General features: G+C 46.2%; 1 protein-coding gene across 4 annotated transcripts in view; it reads right to left on the reverse strand.

Moving 5' to 3' along the window:
• The window catches only part of TAF1A (TATA-box binding protein associated factor, RNA polymerase I subunit A), a 39074-nt gene that overhangs the window by 15263 nt on the left and 4350 nt on the right, over positions 1-19461 (reverse strand). For 3 of the 4 annotated variants that reach the window (XM_044289685.1, XM_044289682.1, XM_044289684.1), the window contains exons 2-5: positions 14920-15033; positions 12423-12491; positions 10658-10824; positions 2004-2117 (exon numbers count right to left, since the gene is read on the reverse strand). In XM_044289685.1, coding sequence (XP_044145620.1) covers positions 2004-2117; positions 10658-10824; positions 12423-12483 — 342 coding nt within the window. In that variant the 5' untranslated portion in view covers positions 12484-12491; positions 14920-15033. Of the gene's footprint in view, positions 1-2003; positions 2118-10657; positions 10825-12422; positions 12492-14919; positions 15034-18624; positions 18860-19461 lie in introns of those variants that run through there. The other variant, XM_044289683.1, reaches the window with a different exon arrangement.

Consider the following 19461-nt stretch of genomic DNA (forward strand, 5'->3'; position numbering starts at 1 on the left):
AATCCATTTTTCTCCAGTAGCAAAGCAAGAGTTAATAGCCAACAAAACTCAATAATTATTACCGATTCTGCGGTTTACAGAAACACCCCACATGTGATCGTAAACTGCTGTACGGGCACACGGCAGGGTGCAGAAGGAAAGGAACACCATATGGTTTTTGTAAGGCAGATTTAGCTGAACTGGTTTTTAGATGCCATGTCTCATTTGAAGCCCCCTGATGCACCCACAGAGTAGAAACTCCAAAAAGTGACCACATTTTGGAAACTACAGGATAAAGGTGCCAGTTTTGTTGGTACGATTTTGGGGTACATATGATTTTTAAATTGTTCCATTTTAAGTTTTTTTCTGAGGCATATTAACCCCCCAAAAAATTGATGTTTTGGCAGAGTTTTTATTTATTTATTTTTTAACAACATTCATCTGACAGGGTAGATCATGTGCTATTTATAGAGAGCAGGTTGTTACGGACGCAATGATATCAAATATGTCTACTTTCTACGACGTTTGTTTCAGTTTTACATAAAGCATTTTTTTAAACAAAAATTTGGTTTTTGTATCTCCATTTTCTGAACTCCCTATTTTATTTTTCTGCCGTTTGTCTTATGCAGGGGCTCGTTTTTTGCAGGAAGGAGTTGACGTTTTTATTGGTACCATTTTTGGCTACATATGATTTTTTGATCATTCATTATTACACTTCATTAGGCAAGGTGACCCCCAAAAAATTGGTTGTTTTGGCACAGTTTTTATTTATTTTTACAGCGTTTACCTGAGGGATTAGGTCATGTAACTTTTTTATAGAGCAGATCATTACGGACGTGGCAATACCTAATATTTTTACTTTTTCTTATTTAAGTTTTACACAATAATAGCATTTTTGAAACCGAAATAATAATATTTTAGTGTCTCCATTGTCTGAGAACCATAGATTTTTTATTTTTTGACCAATTGTCTTAGGCAAGGACTAAATTTTTTCAGGATGAGGTACCTGTTTGATTGGTACTATTGTGGGGTGTATATGCCTTTTCGATCACTTGGTGTTGCAATTTTTTGATGTAAGGTGACAAAAATAGCATTTTATTTTGATATTTTTATAAAGCAAGTTGTTACGGACGTGGCGATACCTAATATGTATTTTTTTATATGGATTTCACTTTAGCACAATAATAGCAGTTTTTAAACAAAAAAATTACGTTTTAATGTCTCCATATTCTGAGAGCTATAGTTTATTTTTTGGGCGATTGTCTTAGGTAGGAGCTTATTTTTTTGCGGGACGAGGTGTTGCACTTTTTGCGATGTAAGGTGACAAAAATGGCTTTTATTTTACACCATTTTTATTATTTTTTTATGGCATTTATCGGACAGGGTGGATCATGTGATATATTTATAGAGCCGGTCGTTACCGACGCGGCAATACCCAGCATGTTTTTTTTTTCTTCTGTTTGTCATTATAAAATAAGGGGCGTTTTTTTTTTTCTTTTTTTACTTTATTAAAAACACATTTTGAAACTTTTTTCTTCTTTACTTTATTTCTGATGTTCACTTTTGGGGGTCTAATCCCCTCCGCAATGCATTACAATACATCTGTATTGTAATGCATTGCCTGTTTGTGTACTACAGTGAGTAGTACACAAACAGGTTGCCTAGGAGACCCAGCCTGCGGCAAGGCATTTGGCAGCCTCTGCACGGCATCGGGCTGCCTTCTGAAACATCGAGTCCCCGCCACAGCAGTGCGTGGACTCGATGCGCTGCCTCACCCGACACAAATCCTTCTATAACGCGGTCAGCAGCATAGAAGGGGTTAATCCGCCCGATCACCATGACGTATTATTACGTCAAATTGCGGGAAAGCAGTGGCTTCCATGATCTAATAGTACGTCATGTGTCGGGAAGGGGTTAATGGGACATGTATCAGTAGACCAGCCTGCGGTTGTGATCAAAGTCGCCATGTAGACACCTTGACACTATTCCGCTCTTACATACTGTATCTAACGCCACCCACTTACCTGAAGATAGTTCTTCACTCCGATGTTCTTCATGGTTTCGTGGAATAGATTAATGTCTTCGTTTGTGCTTTTGGGATGATTTAATAGGATCTCAGATCCTAATCTCCAAACAATCTGTAAATGAACAAGTCAGATATTTTGTCAATATAAGAAAGGGTTAATATACGGATGAATTGAGAGGTCATGCCTCTCCAAGCACCCTAATATGGGGGGGGGGGGGCTTAAAGGGGTATTCCCATCACAGACAATGGGGACATATCGCTAGGATATGCCCCCATTGTCTGATAGGTGCGGGTCCCACCTCTGAATATGGACGAGTAAGGGGTCCTGTTTACACTGGTTGACAAGGCAACCGATGCTCATTTAAGGTGCTTTTTACATGTTCAATACAAACAGTACAGGGGATGAATGATCGTTAGCCTGACCGTTCAGTTTGCATATCTTTGGCAGCGCATCCTATTTATACAAGAAGATGTATGGCCAAGAAATAGGAGGTTAAGGACGCATGAAAGATGTGATCAGCCAACAAGCGAGTGCTTGATCACATGTCGGCTGAGGTTACACGGGCTGGTGGTCTTCTGGATGCTTGCATGCCCATTCATCTTCCCTTTGACAGAGGCTTTCTGCCAAGAACAAAAGGATCAGGCATGTTAAAAATCCAAGCGCCTAATCGTTCTCTCCCCAGCACAGAGGCTCCATGCACATTACCTGGCCCACTATCCCTGCCCGAAGATTTGGCTGACATAAATCTAACGTGTAAGGCCAACTTAAAGGGGTTCTCCAGGAATTTTGAAAATACTTAAATATTACTTTATTATAAATATATATTTCCCGTTTCTGAGTTTGTGCAGAAATTCTTTGGTTATGCAGCTGTTCGGGAGGCTGGTCTCAGACGATGTGGAGGTCCTGGGCTGGTGTAGTTACACGTCGCCTGCGGTTGTGAGGCTGGTTGGATGTACTGCCAAATTCTCTGAAACGCCTTTGAAGACGGCTTATGGTAGAGAAATGAACATTCATTGTACGGGCAACAGCGCTGGTAGCATTCCTGCAGTCAGCATGCCAAATGCACGCTCCCTCAAACGTTGCGACATCTGTGGCATTGTGCTGTGTGATCAAACTGCACATTTCAGAGTGGCCTTTTATTGTGGGCAGTCTAAGGCACACCTGTGCAATATTCATGCTGTCTAATCAGCACCTTGATATGCCACACCTGTGAGGTGAGATGGATTATCTCGGCAAAGGAGAAGTGCTCACTAACACAGAATTAGATTTGTGAACAATTTTTGAGAGTAATGGGTCTTTTGTGTATGTAGAAAATGTTTCCGATCTTTGAGTTCAATTCATGCAAAATGGGAGCAAAACCGAAAGTGTTGTGTTTATATATTTGTTCAGTGGGTATATATGTAATATTTAAGTATTTTCAGTAATTTTATTTTATTAAACCCTGGTGAACCCCTTTAAAATTTTCTTCTTATTTGCTACTGACGAAGCGCTGCAATCACAAGGATTAATGGGTTATCCTGCTTTGATGATGTCACGGCATGGCGCTATAATGTCATAAAATCACTGGAGGTCCGATCCTTGGGAACGTCCCGGATCTCAGGATGAAGGTGCATAACCCAACAAGCAGAGAGACTAGTCCACGTGCTTAGCGTCATTAAACAAGCGTTCAGGGTCCATTAAAAGGAAGAGGTTGTGCCCATTGTCTGTTTCCAGAGGAGAGTCAACCTGACAAGGGAGAAAGGGCGTCCTGTCACTTATCCTAGTGAAAAATATTACAGTAAACATCCCCCAACCCAAGGAAGCAGCTGATAACAGGGAGTAACAGAATGCACTCACCTGTACACCAAGTGTAGGGAATATTTACTGCCCCTTTACAGGGGTTCTGTGCTCTGGAAATTCCCAACTTGTTAGAAGGATCCTTTGGGAATAATCAGATCACAAAGTGTCCCCTGCGGGAATCCCAGTGACCAGCAGTAAGTCTTAATTTCCCCTTTGGTTGCACTGTAAGGAAACTCAAGTACCGTATTTTTCACCTTATAAGACGCAATTCCCCCCCCCCACCAAGTGCAAAGGAAAACGTCACTGCGTCTTATGGGGCAAATACTAATGAGTGCTTTCATTATGGATGCGCTCATTAGTACAGAAGGACCAGGAAATGGTGAATGCGTCGCTCGCCGAGCTCTGTACTCACCGCTTCCTTGGCCGCCCGCTGTGCTGTGATTGCATGTAGCGCGAGGATGTCGGTGCGCTGTAACCTCACTCTGTGCACGTCAGGAAGAAGAAAAGCACTGGATGACAGGAGCGGCGGCGGCATCCGGAGCAGGAGAGGCAAGTTGATTTTTTTTTTTCATCTGATCTGTGCATGGGGGTCATTCACATGGAGGACTGAACTGAGGTCTAAATATATCTAGGTCTGATTGGAGGCCTTAATATGTGGGTCTGAACTGACATCTGATCGGGGGACATTAACATTGGGGGTCCGTTCTGAGGACTGATTAACATTGGGGATCTAATTGGGGCTGAGCGCTGAGGTCTGATGAAAAATAATTTTACTTCTTATTTTCCTCCTCTAAAACCTAGGGCGTCTTAGAGGGCAAAAATACAGTATTACACAGTGTCCCTTGACCTCGGTGGGTTGTCTGTGTAATACAGGACGAGACAGGTCCTCCAGAGAGAAAGAGGCATAACCACTCAGGAGGACCCTTAACATAGAAACCACCTCAATTAACGTGTGTAAACCCCTAGCAGGGTGTATGACCATGTGTTTTCTAAAGTGGACGACCTCTATATTAAAGAGGACTTTCCATCTGGCAAAACATTGTGAACTAAGTGTCATGATCTGTAGAGCGGCGCCCAGGGATCTCACTGCACTTACTATTATCCCTGGGCGCCGCTCCGTTCTCCCGTTATGTCCTCTGGCATGTTCGATCACTTGGTTATAGTAGGTGGGGTCTGCCCTTGTTCTCCTGGGCGTCTCCTTCTCCCAGGCTGTGAGCTCTGCGCTGCGATTGGCCAGCGCTACAGCCTGAGAGAAGGAGACGCCCAGGAGAACAAGGGCAGTCTCCTCCTACTATAACAAAGTGACAGAACATACCGGAGGGCATAGCGGGATAACGGAGTGGCGCCCAGGGATAATAGTAAATGCAGTGAGATCCCTGGGCGCTGCTGTATATGTCATGACACTTAGTTCACAATGTTTTGCCAGATGAAAGGTCCTCTTTAACCGCCTCCGGACTGCCTAACGCAGACTGACGCATATACGCGTCATCTCGCGAGACGCGAGATGACGCGCTTAGCCGGCCCGCGCATGCGCAATGCGGGCCGGCATTTCGTCAAGGGGGGGGTCACATCATCAGCTTGCCAGCCAATGATCGCGGCTAGCAAGCTGATGATTTTTAAAAAAGCCAATCAAGTGCCAGATAACAGATCATATTAGTAAATATGATCTGATATATGGCTGCCTGCTCCTCTGCTGGTCCTTTTGGTCGGTTGGATCCAGCAGAGGAGCAGGCTTCACAGTGAGTAGCACCAACACCACACTTTAGCCCCAGATCACCCCCTGCACCCCAATTAACCCTTTGATCGCCCCTGTCAATCACTAGTGAAAGGAAAAAAGTGATCAGTGTAAACTGTCATTTTTTTTTTTTTACTGGTATTGACTGTTAGGTTTTAGGGATAGTTTAGGCCCCTTGGTTAGGTAGTTTAGGGATCAGTTAGCGCCCAGCCCACCGCACCGCAGTCACTAATTCGCTGATTAGCGTATCGCTAATCAGCATTTGTACTTTTATAGTATCTGGAAGTGATCAGAACTGATCACGGTCAGATCTATAATTGTATTAGTGTCACTTTAGTTCGCCCTCCACCCAAAACGCAGTGTTTGCCCGATCAGGCCTGATCGGTCGCCCACACGTGCATTCGCCCACGCCCGCCCCACCGCAGTGACCAAAAATTTTTTTTTTGGATCACTGCACATTCACTTTACACGCGCTGCGGCGATAAAAAAAAAATCAGTTTTGATATTTTTTATCAACCGCAGCGGCCTCCGGTACTTCGCTAGCCTCCCATTTGTAAGACAGGCTTGCTTTTTTTCTTGGGTAGTCTCAGGTAATACCCCTAAATTTAGTTGCCCAAGTGTCAAACAGGGGGTATTCTTCTGAAGAGGCCTACAGGCTTCTGACCCAGTCGGATGAGGAATGGGAACCCTTATCTGACGAATCTAGCGGGTCAGAATACGAACCTGTAGAAAGCAGTGGCAGTCTGACACAAAGTTCGGACGAGGAGGCTGAGGTCCCCGATAGCACCAGGCGTACCCGGCCCCGTGTCGCTAGACCACAGATTGCGCAGGATCCGCTTCAAGGGCAGCAGAGTGGGGCTGGCGCTGTCGGATTACATGGTGAAGCATACACCAGCAGCGCAGCCCTCCCTGGACCTAGTACCAGCACTGCCGTACAACCTGGTGAAGTGGCGAGCACCAGAAGGGCAGTTGAAGCTGGTACGGTGGCACGTGCAGTAGTGACCCCGTCGCAGCCACCGCAAAGACAGGCCCGTAGAGCCCCTAGAGTCCCTGAGGTGCTGGCAAATCCTGATTGGCAGTCCCCAACTTCAGCCGCACCTGTAGTTCCCCCTTTCACCGCCCAGTCTGGAGTTCGGGTTGAGACAGCTCAGATCGGTTCGGCCCTGGGATTTTTTGAGCTGTTCTTGACTGCGGAGCTCTTAGACATAGTCGTGGCCGAAACAAACCGGTATGCCACACAATTTATAACCGCCAACCCGGGAAGCTATTATGCCCAGCCTTTCCGGTGGAAACCAGTCCAAGTTTCCGAAATAAAAAATTTTCTGGGCCTTCTCCTCAACATGGGTCTAACTAAAAAGCATGAATTGCGGTCATATTGGTCCACGAACCCAATTCATCACATGCCCATGTTCTCTGCTGCTATGTCCAGGGCACGTTTTGAGGCCATCCTGCGTTTCCTGCACTTTAGCGAAAACACCACCTCCCGTCCCAGAGGCCACCCAGTTTTGACCGGCTCCACAAAATTCGGCCCCTCATAGACCATTTCAACCAGAAATTTGCAGATTTGTATACCCCAGAGCAAAACATCTGCGTAGATGAGTCCCTTACACATTTTACCGGGCGCCTTGGCTTCAAACAAAACATCCCAAGCAAGCGCGCTCGGTATGGGGTCAAATTGTATAAGCTCTGTGAAAGGGCCACAGGCTATACCCACAAATTTCGTGTCTATGAGGGAAAAGATCAGACCCTGGAGCCGGTCGGTTGCCCTGACTACCTGGGGAGCAGTGAGAAGACAGTCTGGGGCTTGGTGTCACCCTTATTTGGCAAGGGGTACCATCTTTATGTGGACAATTTCTACACAAGTGTGGCCCTCTTCAGGCATTTGTTTCTAGAACAGATTGGCGCCTGTGGTGTCGCGCGGGCTTCCCCCAATGGCTCGTTACCACTCGTCTTGCAAGGGGGCAGAGGGCTGCCTTGTGTAACGAAGAACTGCTCGCAGTGAAATGGAGAGACAAGCGTGACGTTTACATGCTCTCCTCCATTCACGCAGACACGACAATACAAATTGAGCGAGCAACCCGTGTCATTGAAAAGCCCCTCTCAGTCCACGACTATAACCTTCACATGGGAGGGGTGGACTTCAATGACCAGATGTTGTCTCCGTATTTAGTTTCCCGCAGAACCAGACGCTGGTATAAGAAGGTGTCTGTATATTTGATTCAATTGGCTCTGTAGTTTTGTTCTCTACAGTAAGGCTGGGAGAACACGATCCTTCCTCAAATTTCAGGAAGAGATCATCGAGAACCTCCTGTACCCAGGAGGTTCCGTGGCCCCACCCACCAGTGTAGTTAGCCGTCTACACGAGCGACATTTCCCCAATGTCGTTGCCGGTACCTCAACCCAACCGTCACCCCGAAAAAGATGTCGTGTCTGTAGCAGGAGTGGAATAAGGCGTGACACCCGCTATTTCTGTCCTGACTGTCCTGAACACCCTGCCCTATGCTTTGGAGAGTGTTTCCGAAAGTACCACACACAGGTACACCTAGCATAGGGATCATCTCACCAGGCACACAGGGCTATTAGGGCCCATTCACTCACTGCTGCTGCAAACGTCTCCTTTCACCTGGGACAAAGTGCATAACGCACTTCGCCACATCTTTGGGCGATTTGCGCTTTGCACATTGACCCATGGGGAAGGAGAGGTTTGTTCTATAAAGGTAAAAAAAAAAAAAAAAAAAAACACCAGTAAGCAAAAAGGTTAATGTTCAGTTCAAAAAGTTAAAGTTTATATGTTCTGTTCCAAAGTTAATAAAATTATTGCGTTGCGGCCTGGTTTTTTCTTTTCTTTTTACCTTCCAGGTGGACCAACCGATCGACTAGCTGCAGCACTTATGTGCATTCTGACAGAAGCATTGCACTGCTGTCAGATTACACGCAAGTCGGTGTATGCGGCGCTGCAAGATGAGATTTCTCCTCTGCAGTAACAGATACGTTTGCCGAGGCATACGAGCTGAGGAGGAGGCAGCGTTCCTATGCTTTGGCAAACACTTTGTATATATAAAAAAAAATAAAAAATCCTGGCAATGATTTATTCATCCACATCGATATATGTGAATGGAGAAATCAGGTTTGCCAGGGCATACGAGCTAAGTGGGTATGGATGTAGGGCGGAGCTCCTATGTCCTGGCAGACGCCTTTCCCCTCCTTTTTTTTTTGGGCAGAGATTTTTTCATCCACATTGATCGATGCGAATGAAGAAATCTGTGCCGTTCATTTTTTTTCTTTCAGCCCAGAGGCTGAACGGAAAAAAAAAATCTCATTACCTGTATGCTCAATATAAGGAGAATAGCAGAAACTCCTAATGCTGGCCATACATGTAATGATTGCGGAGACCCTCAAATGCCAGGGCAGTACAAACACCCCACAAATGACCCCATTTTGGAAAGAAGAAACCCCAAGGTATTCGCTGAGGGGCATATTGAGTCCATGAAAGATTTACATTTTTGTCCCAAGTTAGAGGAAAGTGAGACTTTGTGAGGAAAAAAAAAAAAAGGATCAATTTCCTCTAACTTATGCCCCAAATTTTTTTTTTCTATGAACTCGCCAGGCCCCTCATTGAATACCTTGGGGTGTCTTCTTTCCAAAGTGGGGGTCACATGTGGGATATTTATACTGCCCTGGCTTTTTAGGGGCCCTAAAGCGTGACAAGAAGTCTGGGATCCAAATGTCTAAAAATGCCCTCCTAAAAGGAATTTGGGCACCTTTGCGCATCTAGGCTGCAAAAAAGTGTCACACATCTGGTATCGCCGTACTCAGGAGAAGTTGGGGAATGTGTTTTGGGGTGTCATTTTACATATACCCATGCTGGGTGAGAGAAATATCTTGGTCAAATGCCAACTTTGTATAAAAAAAAAATTGGAAAAGTTGTCTTTTGCCAAGATATTTCTCTCACCCAGCATGGGTATATGTAAAATGACACCCCAAAACACATTCCTCAACTTCTCCTGAGTACGGCGATACCACATGTGTGACACTTTTTTGCAGCCTAGGTGGGCAAAGGGGCACATATTCCAAAGAGCACCTTTCGGATTTCACCGGTCATTTTTTACAGATTTTGATTGCAAACTACTTCTCACACATTTGGGCCCCTAAATTGCCAGGGCAGTATAACTACGCCACAAGTGACCCCATTTTGGAAAGAAGACACCCCAAGGTATTTTGTGATGGGCATAGTGAGTTCATGGAAGTTTTTATTTTTTGTCACAAGTTAGCGGTGTCTACTTTCCGAAATGGGGTCATTTGTGGGGGTTTTCTACTGTTTGGGCATTGTAGAACCTCAGGAAACATGACAGGTGCTCAGAAAGTCAGAGCTGCTTCAAAAAGCGGAAATTCACATTTTTGTACCATAGTTTGTAAACGCTATAACTTTTACCCAAACCCTTTTTTTTTTGCCCAAACATTTTTTTTATATCAAAGACATGTAGAACAATACATTTAGCGAAAAATTTATATATGGATGTCGTTTTTTTTGCAAAATTTTACAGCTGAAAGTGAAAAATTTCATTTTTTTGCCAAAAAATCGTTAAATTTCGATTAATAAAAAAAGTTAAAATGTCAGCAGCAATGAAATACCACCAAATGAAAGCTCTATTAGTGAGAAGAAAAGGAGGTAAAATTCATTTGGGTGGTAAGTTGCATGACCGAGCGATAAACGGTGAAAGTAGTGTAGTGCAGAAGTGTAAAAAGTGCTCTGGTCATGAAGGGGGTTTCAGCTAGCGGGGTTGAAGTGGTTAAAAGGGGTTCTCCCATGATTAATGTAAAAATACACAATCTAGTACATGACACCCTCTTTCTAACAAAGCTAGAACCAGCCCTGTACCTCACATGGACCCAGAGATCTCCCCATTCATTTCTCTGCAGCTTAGTGGGCATGTCCTTTCTGTTGCAGTTAAAGAAGTTGAAGGATAGAACTGAGCATGTGCGTACATTCTCGGTGAGCAGAACAGAGAAAATGAGCAGCGGGTGGCGCTATATGGATAATTACTCGTCATTACAAAAGTATTCAGATCCAGGGACTGGTTTGAAAACGGCAGAATATTATTCAAGGCACAGAGAAAAAGAGAAAGAGAAAAGTCACCTCAGCGGCAGTTGTCAGTCTAATGGTGTTTCGATCCACGAGAGTCTGGAAATAACTGGCGAGGAGTCCCGCCGCTCTCTCCCATTCATTCTTACACATGGCTTCGCAGATGAACTGAAGGCACAGATCGGCTGACATGTGACGGCCCTTCCGGGGTCTTCCATAATCTTTTGTAAATAGGAGGAAATCAGACACAAAGGACACGTTTGCTATAAAGTGGGCAAGACACAGAGATTGCAGACATTTCTTCTGCGCACCTCAGCCACAGGCCAGGGCATAGGTGTCCGATTGCTGGGACCACCAACCAACCATTGCTCCACTTGAATGAAGAAGGGGAGGGGGTCGAGAATGCACTTGCCCTTCATTCAAAGCCCATGGGAATGAAAGATAACCAAGTGCTGTAGACTTCACAAGGTCCAGCTGATGGATACAGAGACCAGCCAGGCACCACAGAGTCACCGCTACAAAGGGAGAGGCCGCGGAGTTAACACCGCAGTGGGGGGCGGCTGTCTGGGCACACGACAGACAGGGCTGTATTTTTTTCTGTAATATTCATTTGTGCGTGTAGAAAAATTATACATTAATAGACATTTTATACGAAGGCTAAACTGGTTTAAATCAAGTAATAAAACACAAAAAATATTTTCGTTATAATATTTCTCACTATAGTATTTTTTTTAACTAACAAAGGGCTCCCCCAAAATGTCAGAAGCCAAATGTCCAAACTCCAGAATAAAGTTAGATACATTTCTGCCTGCAGCCACCACTATAGGGACCTCACTTCATACTCTGTTACTGTTGAGGTTAAAGCATAGACGTATGCAGTGAGCTCCCCCTGGTGGTGGCAGCAGGCAGCTGCAACTTTATTATGTAACCGATTTGGAGTTCTGTACTAGAAAAACAGCTCAAACTAATAAAAAAATAAAATATATATATATATATATATATATATATATATATATATATATATATATATATATATATATATATATATATATATATATATATATATATATATATATATATATATCTATATCCAGAAAAAGGACGGCACTCCGGTCTTGTAAAAGTAGAAAAGTTCTTTATTCAACCATGCGGTGCAACGTTTCGGCTCCACTGAGCCTTTCTCAAGCAGTGTTACAAATCAAGTGATTGCAATTATATAGGTGAGTTAATTAAAATTCACATCATGTGATCACACCACACCATTACATGGTATTTTTTGAACACGCCCCTATGGGTGTGGTGTGATCACATGATGTGAATTTTAATTAACTCACCTATATAATTGCAATCACTTGATTTGTAACACTGCTTGAGAAAGGCTCAGTGGAGCCGAAACGTTGCACCGCATGGTTGAATAAAGAACTTTTCTACTTTTACAAGACCGGAGTGCCGTCCTTTTTCTGGATATACTAATTTGGGGTAAGAAGTCTATTCCCTTGGAACGTGCACCCAATTTTCTCTACACAGGGTCAGTGCCGCCATTTTTCGTATCTATATATATATATATATATATATATATATATATATATATATATATTATAGTGCTGAATTTTGTATGCATTTATATTTACATGGAGCAGCTCTAGAAAACACCAATTAATAGTCAGCAGTTTAACTAGTGGTAATGGTATTAGGCCGATCCTCAAAGCCAATCGAGAGTTTCCTGGCCGGGCCGGTTAGCTCTACAATCGCTCAAAAAGAGTAAACTGCAGTGATTACTGGCTAGTGTAAATTGGCCTTTTCGATCGTACGAGTGTACCTTCAGGTGTCCGCTTCCTTGGAAGAGCGATCCCATACTCCTCGGCTTCTTCAATGGCCATTTCAGCATCTAGATTGGGAGAAAAACAATCAATTATCTATGGCTCCAGGGTCACCTCTCTGCGTTTTGTGTACGCAGCTCCTAGGCAGAGCTATGCTGCTCTCTAATATGTTTCCTCTTTAACCATCTATAGCAGGCATCCTCAAACTGCGGCCCTCCAGCTGTTGCAAAACTACAACTCCCAGCATGCCCGAACAGCCTACAGGTATCAGCCTACAGCAGGGCATCGTTGTAGTTTTACAACAGCTGGAGGGCCGCCGTTTGAGGATGCCTGATCTAGAATTAAATCAGGAAGAGATACCAGAGCGAGAGGAGTAACACAGGGCTGCAGGATCAGGCCAAGCGGGGTTTGTAACCTGGTATCATGCACACCCATGCCAGTGACCCCTGCACATTTCCATGACTGCTTTGCTGGCAATTAAAGGGGTGTTCCAGGATACTACATGGGTTATTATCCTTGTAGAATCAGTGAGGATCCAACCCTTTAGACCTCCATGATACCCAGAACGAAGGGTAGTGAATCTTGCTGGAGCATTATGGCCCCTTCACTAAGGAGCCTGGCACGGAGCCCTGTTGGATACTACTGCAGTGCCAGGCAGTACCATACTCATATGGACCCTACTCTGCTGGGTAATGCAGTAAAATGGGCATAATGGCGCTTTATTCTGCTGAAATAGGGGGATAACAAGACGGACCTTACACTCCTTGAGGACTCGTTATGTCCAATCAAAGTTCTACTGGAGTATGTTTCATTTCACCTTAAAGGGGTCCTCTCACTTCAGCAAATGGCGTTTATCATGTAGAGAAAGTTAATACAAGGCACTTACTAATGTATTGCGATTGTCCATATTCCCTCCTTTGCTGGCTTAATTCATTTTTCCATCACATTATACACTGCTCGTTTCCATGGTTACGACCACCCTGCAATCCATCAGTGGTGGTCGTGCTTGCACATTATAGGAAAAAAAGCACCAGTCTCTCTGGTGGCCGGGACCGTGGGAGCGCACATAGGCTGGTGCTTTTTCCTATAGTGTGCAAGCACGACCACCACTGCTGGATTGCTACGTGGTCGTAACCATGGAAATGAGCAGTGTATAATGAGATGGAAAAATGAACAGAGCCGGCAAAGGAAGCAATATGGACAATCACAATATATTACTAAGTGGTTTGTATTAACTTCCTCTACATGATAAATGCCACTTGCTGAAGTGAGAGGACCCCTTTAAAGGAGTGTAAGGTCCATCTTGTTATCCCCCTGAGGGAGCAACACGAAACAAGTGTTAATAGTACATAGCGGCTGATTCCGGGTCTGTATTTTACTATGATATATTTGTGGCGCTTTCATTTTGATTTCCATGTATGGAACAACTCTTTTTTTACCATTTCCGATATTGAATTATTTTGACCCTTTTGTGGACTTTGTACCTATAGGTTTGTATTTTAATTCCCAGCGATGGTCAGTTGGCAGTGTTCACCAGCGAACACATGCGGGCTGCCATCTTTAGTAAGGTAGACTCACCCGTCCAGCAATGCACCGGTAAGCCCTTACCTGTGCATCGCCGTACGGGTGAGTCTACCTTACTAAAGATGGCAGCCCGCAGTGTTCGCTGGTGAACACTGATAACTGACCATCGCTGGTTATTACTACCTTCAATAGTAAAGATGAAATATTTGATGATTTGTTACCAGTGCAACAGTTTAGTTTACTACTTTTACACAATATAAACCCTTTTTTGAAAAAAAAAAAAAAAATAGAAAAAAAATATAGTTTTTTGCATGGCCGCATCCCGAGTCCCGTATCTTTTTAATTTTTCTCATTACAGAGATGTGCGAGAGGTTTATTTTTGTAGAACGACTTGTAGTTTTTATTGGTAACATTTTGGGGTACATAAAGGTGCATTTTTTTTTACTTTTTCAATTTAATAAAAATGTAATTTGACTTGTTTTTAACCATTTAACTAGTCCCACTTAGGGGACTGTGACAAGCAATCTTTTGATAGCGTCTATAATAGAGGATAACTATTTGATTGCTGGGGGTCCTACCGGTGGGACCTCCACCGATCATGACCTGTACCCCATCGAGCCCCCCAAAATGAACCGAGCGGACGATCGGGCATGTGCTCAGCCACACCATTAATTTCTATGGGAGTTCTGGAGACAGCCAAGTACAGCGTCTATCTCCATAAGTCCCATAGAAATTAATTGAGCAGCCACACGGGGGCTCCATGGGGGTACGGGGCCTCCGTTCTCATGAAAGATAGTAGGACCCCCAGTGATCAAATAGTTATGAACTATGCTATGGACAGGGTATAATATAATATAAACAGGAAAACCCCTTTAAGCCTCTTCCTTGGCCTGTGACGTCACATCCGCCCAACACCAGCATCCACAGTCCATCCTATTATCTGATGAGACGCATAAGCCCAGCAGCACCCACCATCATCGGACTCTGTCGCTGACTGTGCTGTGGTCCGCCCTGACGTAGTCTGCTCCTTTTCAGATTCCGCGGACTGGCCGCTCCTCTGTGACGCGCTTCTCCCAGGAATGAAATCTAGAGAATTGGAGGGGGGAAAGCACAGACACAAGTGCCACATTACCAGCCACGTAAGCAGAAGATGAAAGCTAAAGAACGTCAGACCAGCACCTTAAATTAATTTTCTCCTTTTTGCACTATTTCTACATGCTAAACATGTCCATATGGATTCATTAGCGAGATATCACTGGAGCGTCCGTGTAGCCAGTGACATCACTGGAGCGTCCGTGTAGCCAGTGACATCACTGGAGCGTCCGTGTAGCCAGTGACATCACTGGAGCGTCCGTGTAGCCAGTGACATCACTGGAGCGTCCGTGTAGCCAGTGACATCACTGGAGCGTCCGTGTAGCCAGTGACATCACTGGAGCGTCCGTGTAGCCAGTGACATCACTGGAGCGTCCGTGTAGCCAGTGACATCACTGGAGCGTCCGGTGTAGCCAGTGACATCACTGGAGCGTCCGGTGTAGCCAGTGACATCACTGGAGCGTCCGTGTAGCCAGTGACATCACTGGAGCGTCCGTGTAGCCAGTGACATCACTGTCCATATATGACCAAGAAGAGGATGTAAACCAGTCTTTAGGCTGTTTGACAGTCAGAGGACATCAGACAGGGCATCCTTGCCCCCCATGCCGCCATTCGGTTTCTGACTGATGGAAGGAACCCATAAGTGTGATGTTGTGAGGCCCTGGAGAAGCTCCACACGCTTCCTCTATCCCAAGTAAGCTGCTGGAGGAGGCGGATTACCGGGGAAGCTCCAATTACATAAATGTGGAGATATCTATATTATATCCTGAGCTGTGATAGGGAGAGCATGGACACGCCCCTGAGCTTCAGCAGAAAGGGCATGCCCCCTGAGCTGCAGCAGAAAGGGCACGCCCAAAACAATGAATGGGGAGATCTCTGGATCCATCTAAAGGTCCAGGGCTGGTTCTAGCTTTGTTAGAAAGAGATCGTCATGTCCTATATGATGTCTGATTTTCATTGTTTACATTATTGATGGGAGAACCCCTTTACATAGACAGTTCAGTTGCTGTACTTTAAATTGCCAATTCACATAAGTGCCAGTGAAAGGGTAAGGCCTGTTTCAGACTGCGGGCACAGCCTTTCGGCAGGCTATTCTGGCATAGGATGCCAAGAATGGTCCGGACACCAACCGCTGCGCGCATTACAGTTAATGGGACTGAATGGCACTCCAGCAGCATCGGAAACTCGCACTGGAAAACCAAACCAAGTTTTTGCGGCTCGGATGCGGACCCAAACAACAGTCGTGTGCATGAGGCCTAAGAATGCAGCTTAAATAAGTGTTTATGACTCAGTAGTTTAGGGAGAAAATGTATTAGAGGACGGCACAAAGTGAAAGCACCAGTCACACAGTTAGAAAAGCAGTAAACCATTTGTGACAGAACGGCTCAAAATTATTTTAACAAAGGACAATTGAAAATATGATTTAGCCAAAAATGAGTAAAATGCAATCAAACAGAAATTGCCTCCAAAGGTGTACCTAGCCTTTAACCCTTTCACACCCAGCGGCGTACATGTATAGCGCTGGGAGGGTGTTTAAAGATAGCGCCCGCTCCGCTTGTGCGTTGCGTGAAAGTCTCAGCATGCTCTATATTGTGATGGACCATGTGATGAGCGCAGTGATGTCACCAAAGGTCCTTTTTTCCCCAGATCATCAAAGAAGTGATAAATGACCCCCAGGGCTAGTGCAAGGATTTTTGCCACCCTAGGCAAAAGCTAATTTTGCCACCCCCCTTGACTCCGCTAACTGACCCACCCCTTTTTTGTCAGCCACCTATTTAATGATTGTTGCATTTTACTTGACCAGCTAATTTTAGACCCCCATCCGACCTCAGACCAGCTCAAAGACCCCCCATCAGCTCAAAGACCCCCCCCCATCAGACCTCAGATCAGCTCAAAGACCCCCCCATCAGACCTCAGACCAGCTCAAAGACCCCCCCATCAGACCTCAGACCAGCTCAAAGACCCCCCCATCAGACCTCAGACCAGCTCAAAGACCCCCCCATCAGACCTCAGACCAGCTCAAAGACCCCCCATCAGACCTCAGACCAGCTCAAAGACCCCCCCCATCAGACCTCAGACCAGCTCAAAGACCCCCCCCATCAGACGTCAGACCAGCTCAAAGACCCCCCCCCCATCAGACCTCAGACCAGCTCAAAGACCCCCCATCAGACCTCAGACCAGCTCAAAGACCCCCCATCAGACCTCAGACCAGCTCAAAGACCCCCCCCCATCAGACCTCAGACCAGCTCAAAGACCCCCCCCCATCAGACCTCAGACCAGCTCAAAGACCCCCCCCCCATCAGACCTCAGACCAGCTCAAAGACCCCCCCCCATCAGACCAGCTCAAAGACCCCCTCCATCAGACCTCAGACCAGCTCAAAGACCCCCCCCCCATCAGACCTCAGACCAGCTCAAGACCCCCCCCCCATCAGACCTCAGACCAGCTCAAAGACCCCCCCCCATCAGACCTCAGACCAGCTCAAAGACCCCCCCCCATCAGACCTCAGACCAGCTCAAAGACCCTCCCCCCCCCATCAGACCTCAGACCAGCTCAAAGACCCCCCCCCCCCATCAGACCTCAGACCAGCTCAAAGACCCCCCCCCCCATCAGACCTCAGACCAGCTCAAAGACCCCCCATCAGACCAGCTCAAAGACCCCCCCCCCCCATCAGACCTCAGACCAGCTCAAAGACCCCCCCCCATCAGACCTCAGACCAGCTCAAAGGACCCCCCCCCCATCAGACCTCAGACCAGCTCAAGACCCCCCCCCCCATCAGACCTCAGACCAGCTCAAATACCCCCCCATCAGACCAGCTCAAGACCCTCCCCATCAACCAGCTCAAAGACCCCCCCCCCCCATCAGACCTCAGACCAGCTCAAAGACCCCCCGCCATCAGACCCAAGACCCCCCTCACCAGTCAAAGACCCCCCCCCATCAGACCAGCTCAAAGACCCCCCCCATCAGACCAGCTCAAAGACCCCCCCCCCATCAGACCAGCTCAAAGACCCCCCCCCCCATCAGACCAGCTCAAAAGACCCCCCCCCCCATCAGACCAGCTCAAAGACCCCCCCCCCCCCCATCAGACCAGCTCAAAGACCCCCCCCCCATCAACCAGCTCAAAGACCCCCCCCCCCATCGACCAGCTCAAAGACCCCCCCCCCCATCATACCAGCTCAAGACCCCCCCCCCCATCAGACCAGCTCAAAGACCCCCCCCCCCCCATCAGACCAGCTCAAAGACCCCCCCCCCCCCATCAGACCAGCTCAAAGACCCCCCCCCCCATCAGACCAGCTCAAAGACCCCCCCCCCCCCCATCAGACCAGCTCAAAGACCCCCCCCCCCCCCCCCCCCCCCCCCATCATCATCAGACCTCAGATCAGCTCAAAGAGCGCCGCCCTGATGACCCCCATAATAACTTAATTCTTGTTGCACATTTTCCACAGCAAATCTCCTCACTGACAGATGAAAACACATAATGTAGTGCTGTACAAGTGCACACCACATGTCCAGACACACAAAATATACTCCATGCCACGTCCGTGCAACAATCAGAGCTGAGCTGCACTACACTGAACAGAACTCACCCGTGTCCATCAGCCGCTAATAAACTACAAAAACACGCTACTTCCGGTCTACACCGCCATCTTGTGGCTAGCAGAAACCAGGAAGTCGTGACCTCCCTGAGAACCTTTACAGGATATCACTAGATAGACGGTAGCAGCGCGGCCGAGTGACGCACTTCCGGTCTACTGAGTCATGCTGCCGAAAAGCATCCTGGGAATTGAAGTTTTCTTACCTCCCCCTTAGAATTCGATTGAAAAGTTTATGTTTTGCATAAAAATCAACGACCATTGAATGCCCAATAAGATAATGGTTGTGTAATACATACTCTTCATACACAGCAGAGGGGGCTCATGGGTTGTGTCAAGGAGACTGCCAAGTGACCAATCATATGGCTGCTTACTTTTCCAAAACAGCAATAGAAATATGAAAGCTGGAATGTGATTGGTTGATGTGGTGACACCAGCACTTGTTTCACTTCAGCATTGCTCTGCTAGGATAGGTGATGTTGTGTAGTGGCCAGAACTGGTTACTGCAGCGCGGATTCCATTGAAGTGAATGGTAACCAGCTCCATCCTAGTGCCTAGTTTCATGCTGGACCTACTCGGGAACAGTTGATCGGCAGGGTGTTGGATCTCCACTGATCAGATACTGAGGGCCTGTACTGGGGATAGGGGGATAACCTTCAGTGATCACACATTGATGGCCTACACTAAGGCCCCTTGCAGACGAACTATACGGATTAGGTCCGGATGCGTTCAGGAAAACTCGCACCATTTCGCAAGCAATTGCAGTCATTTTGGTCTGCGATTGCGTTCAGTGGTTGAGTTTTTATCGCGGGGGTGAAATGCGCATTGATG

This window comes from Bufo gargarizans, chromosome 4 (genome assembly GCF_014858855.1).
Source record: "Bufo gargarizans isolate SCDJY-AF-19 chromosome 4, ASM1485885v1, whole genome shotgun sequence".
In the NCBI taxonomy this organism is placed as follows: domain Eukaryota; kingdom Metazoa; phylum Chordata; class Amphibia; order Anura; family Bufonidae; genus Bufo; species Bufo gargarizans.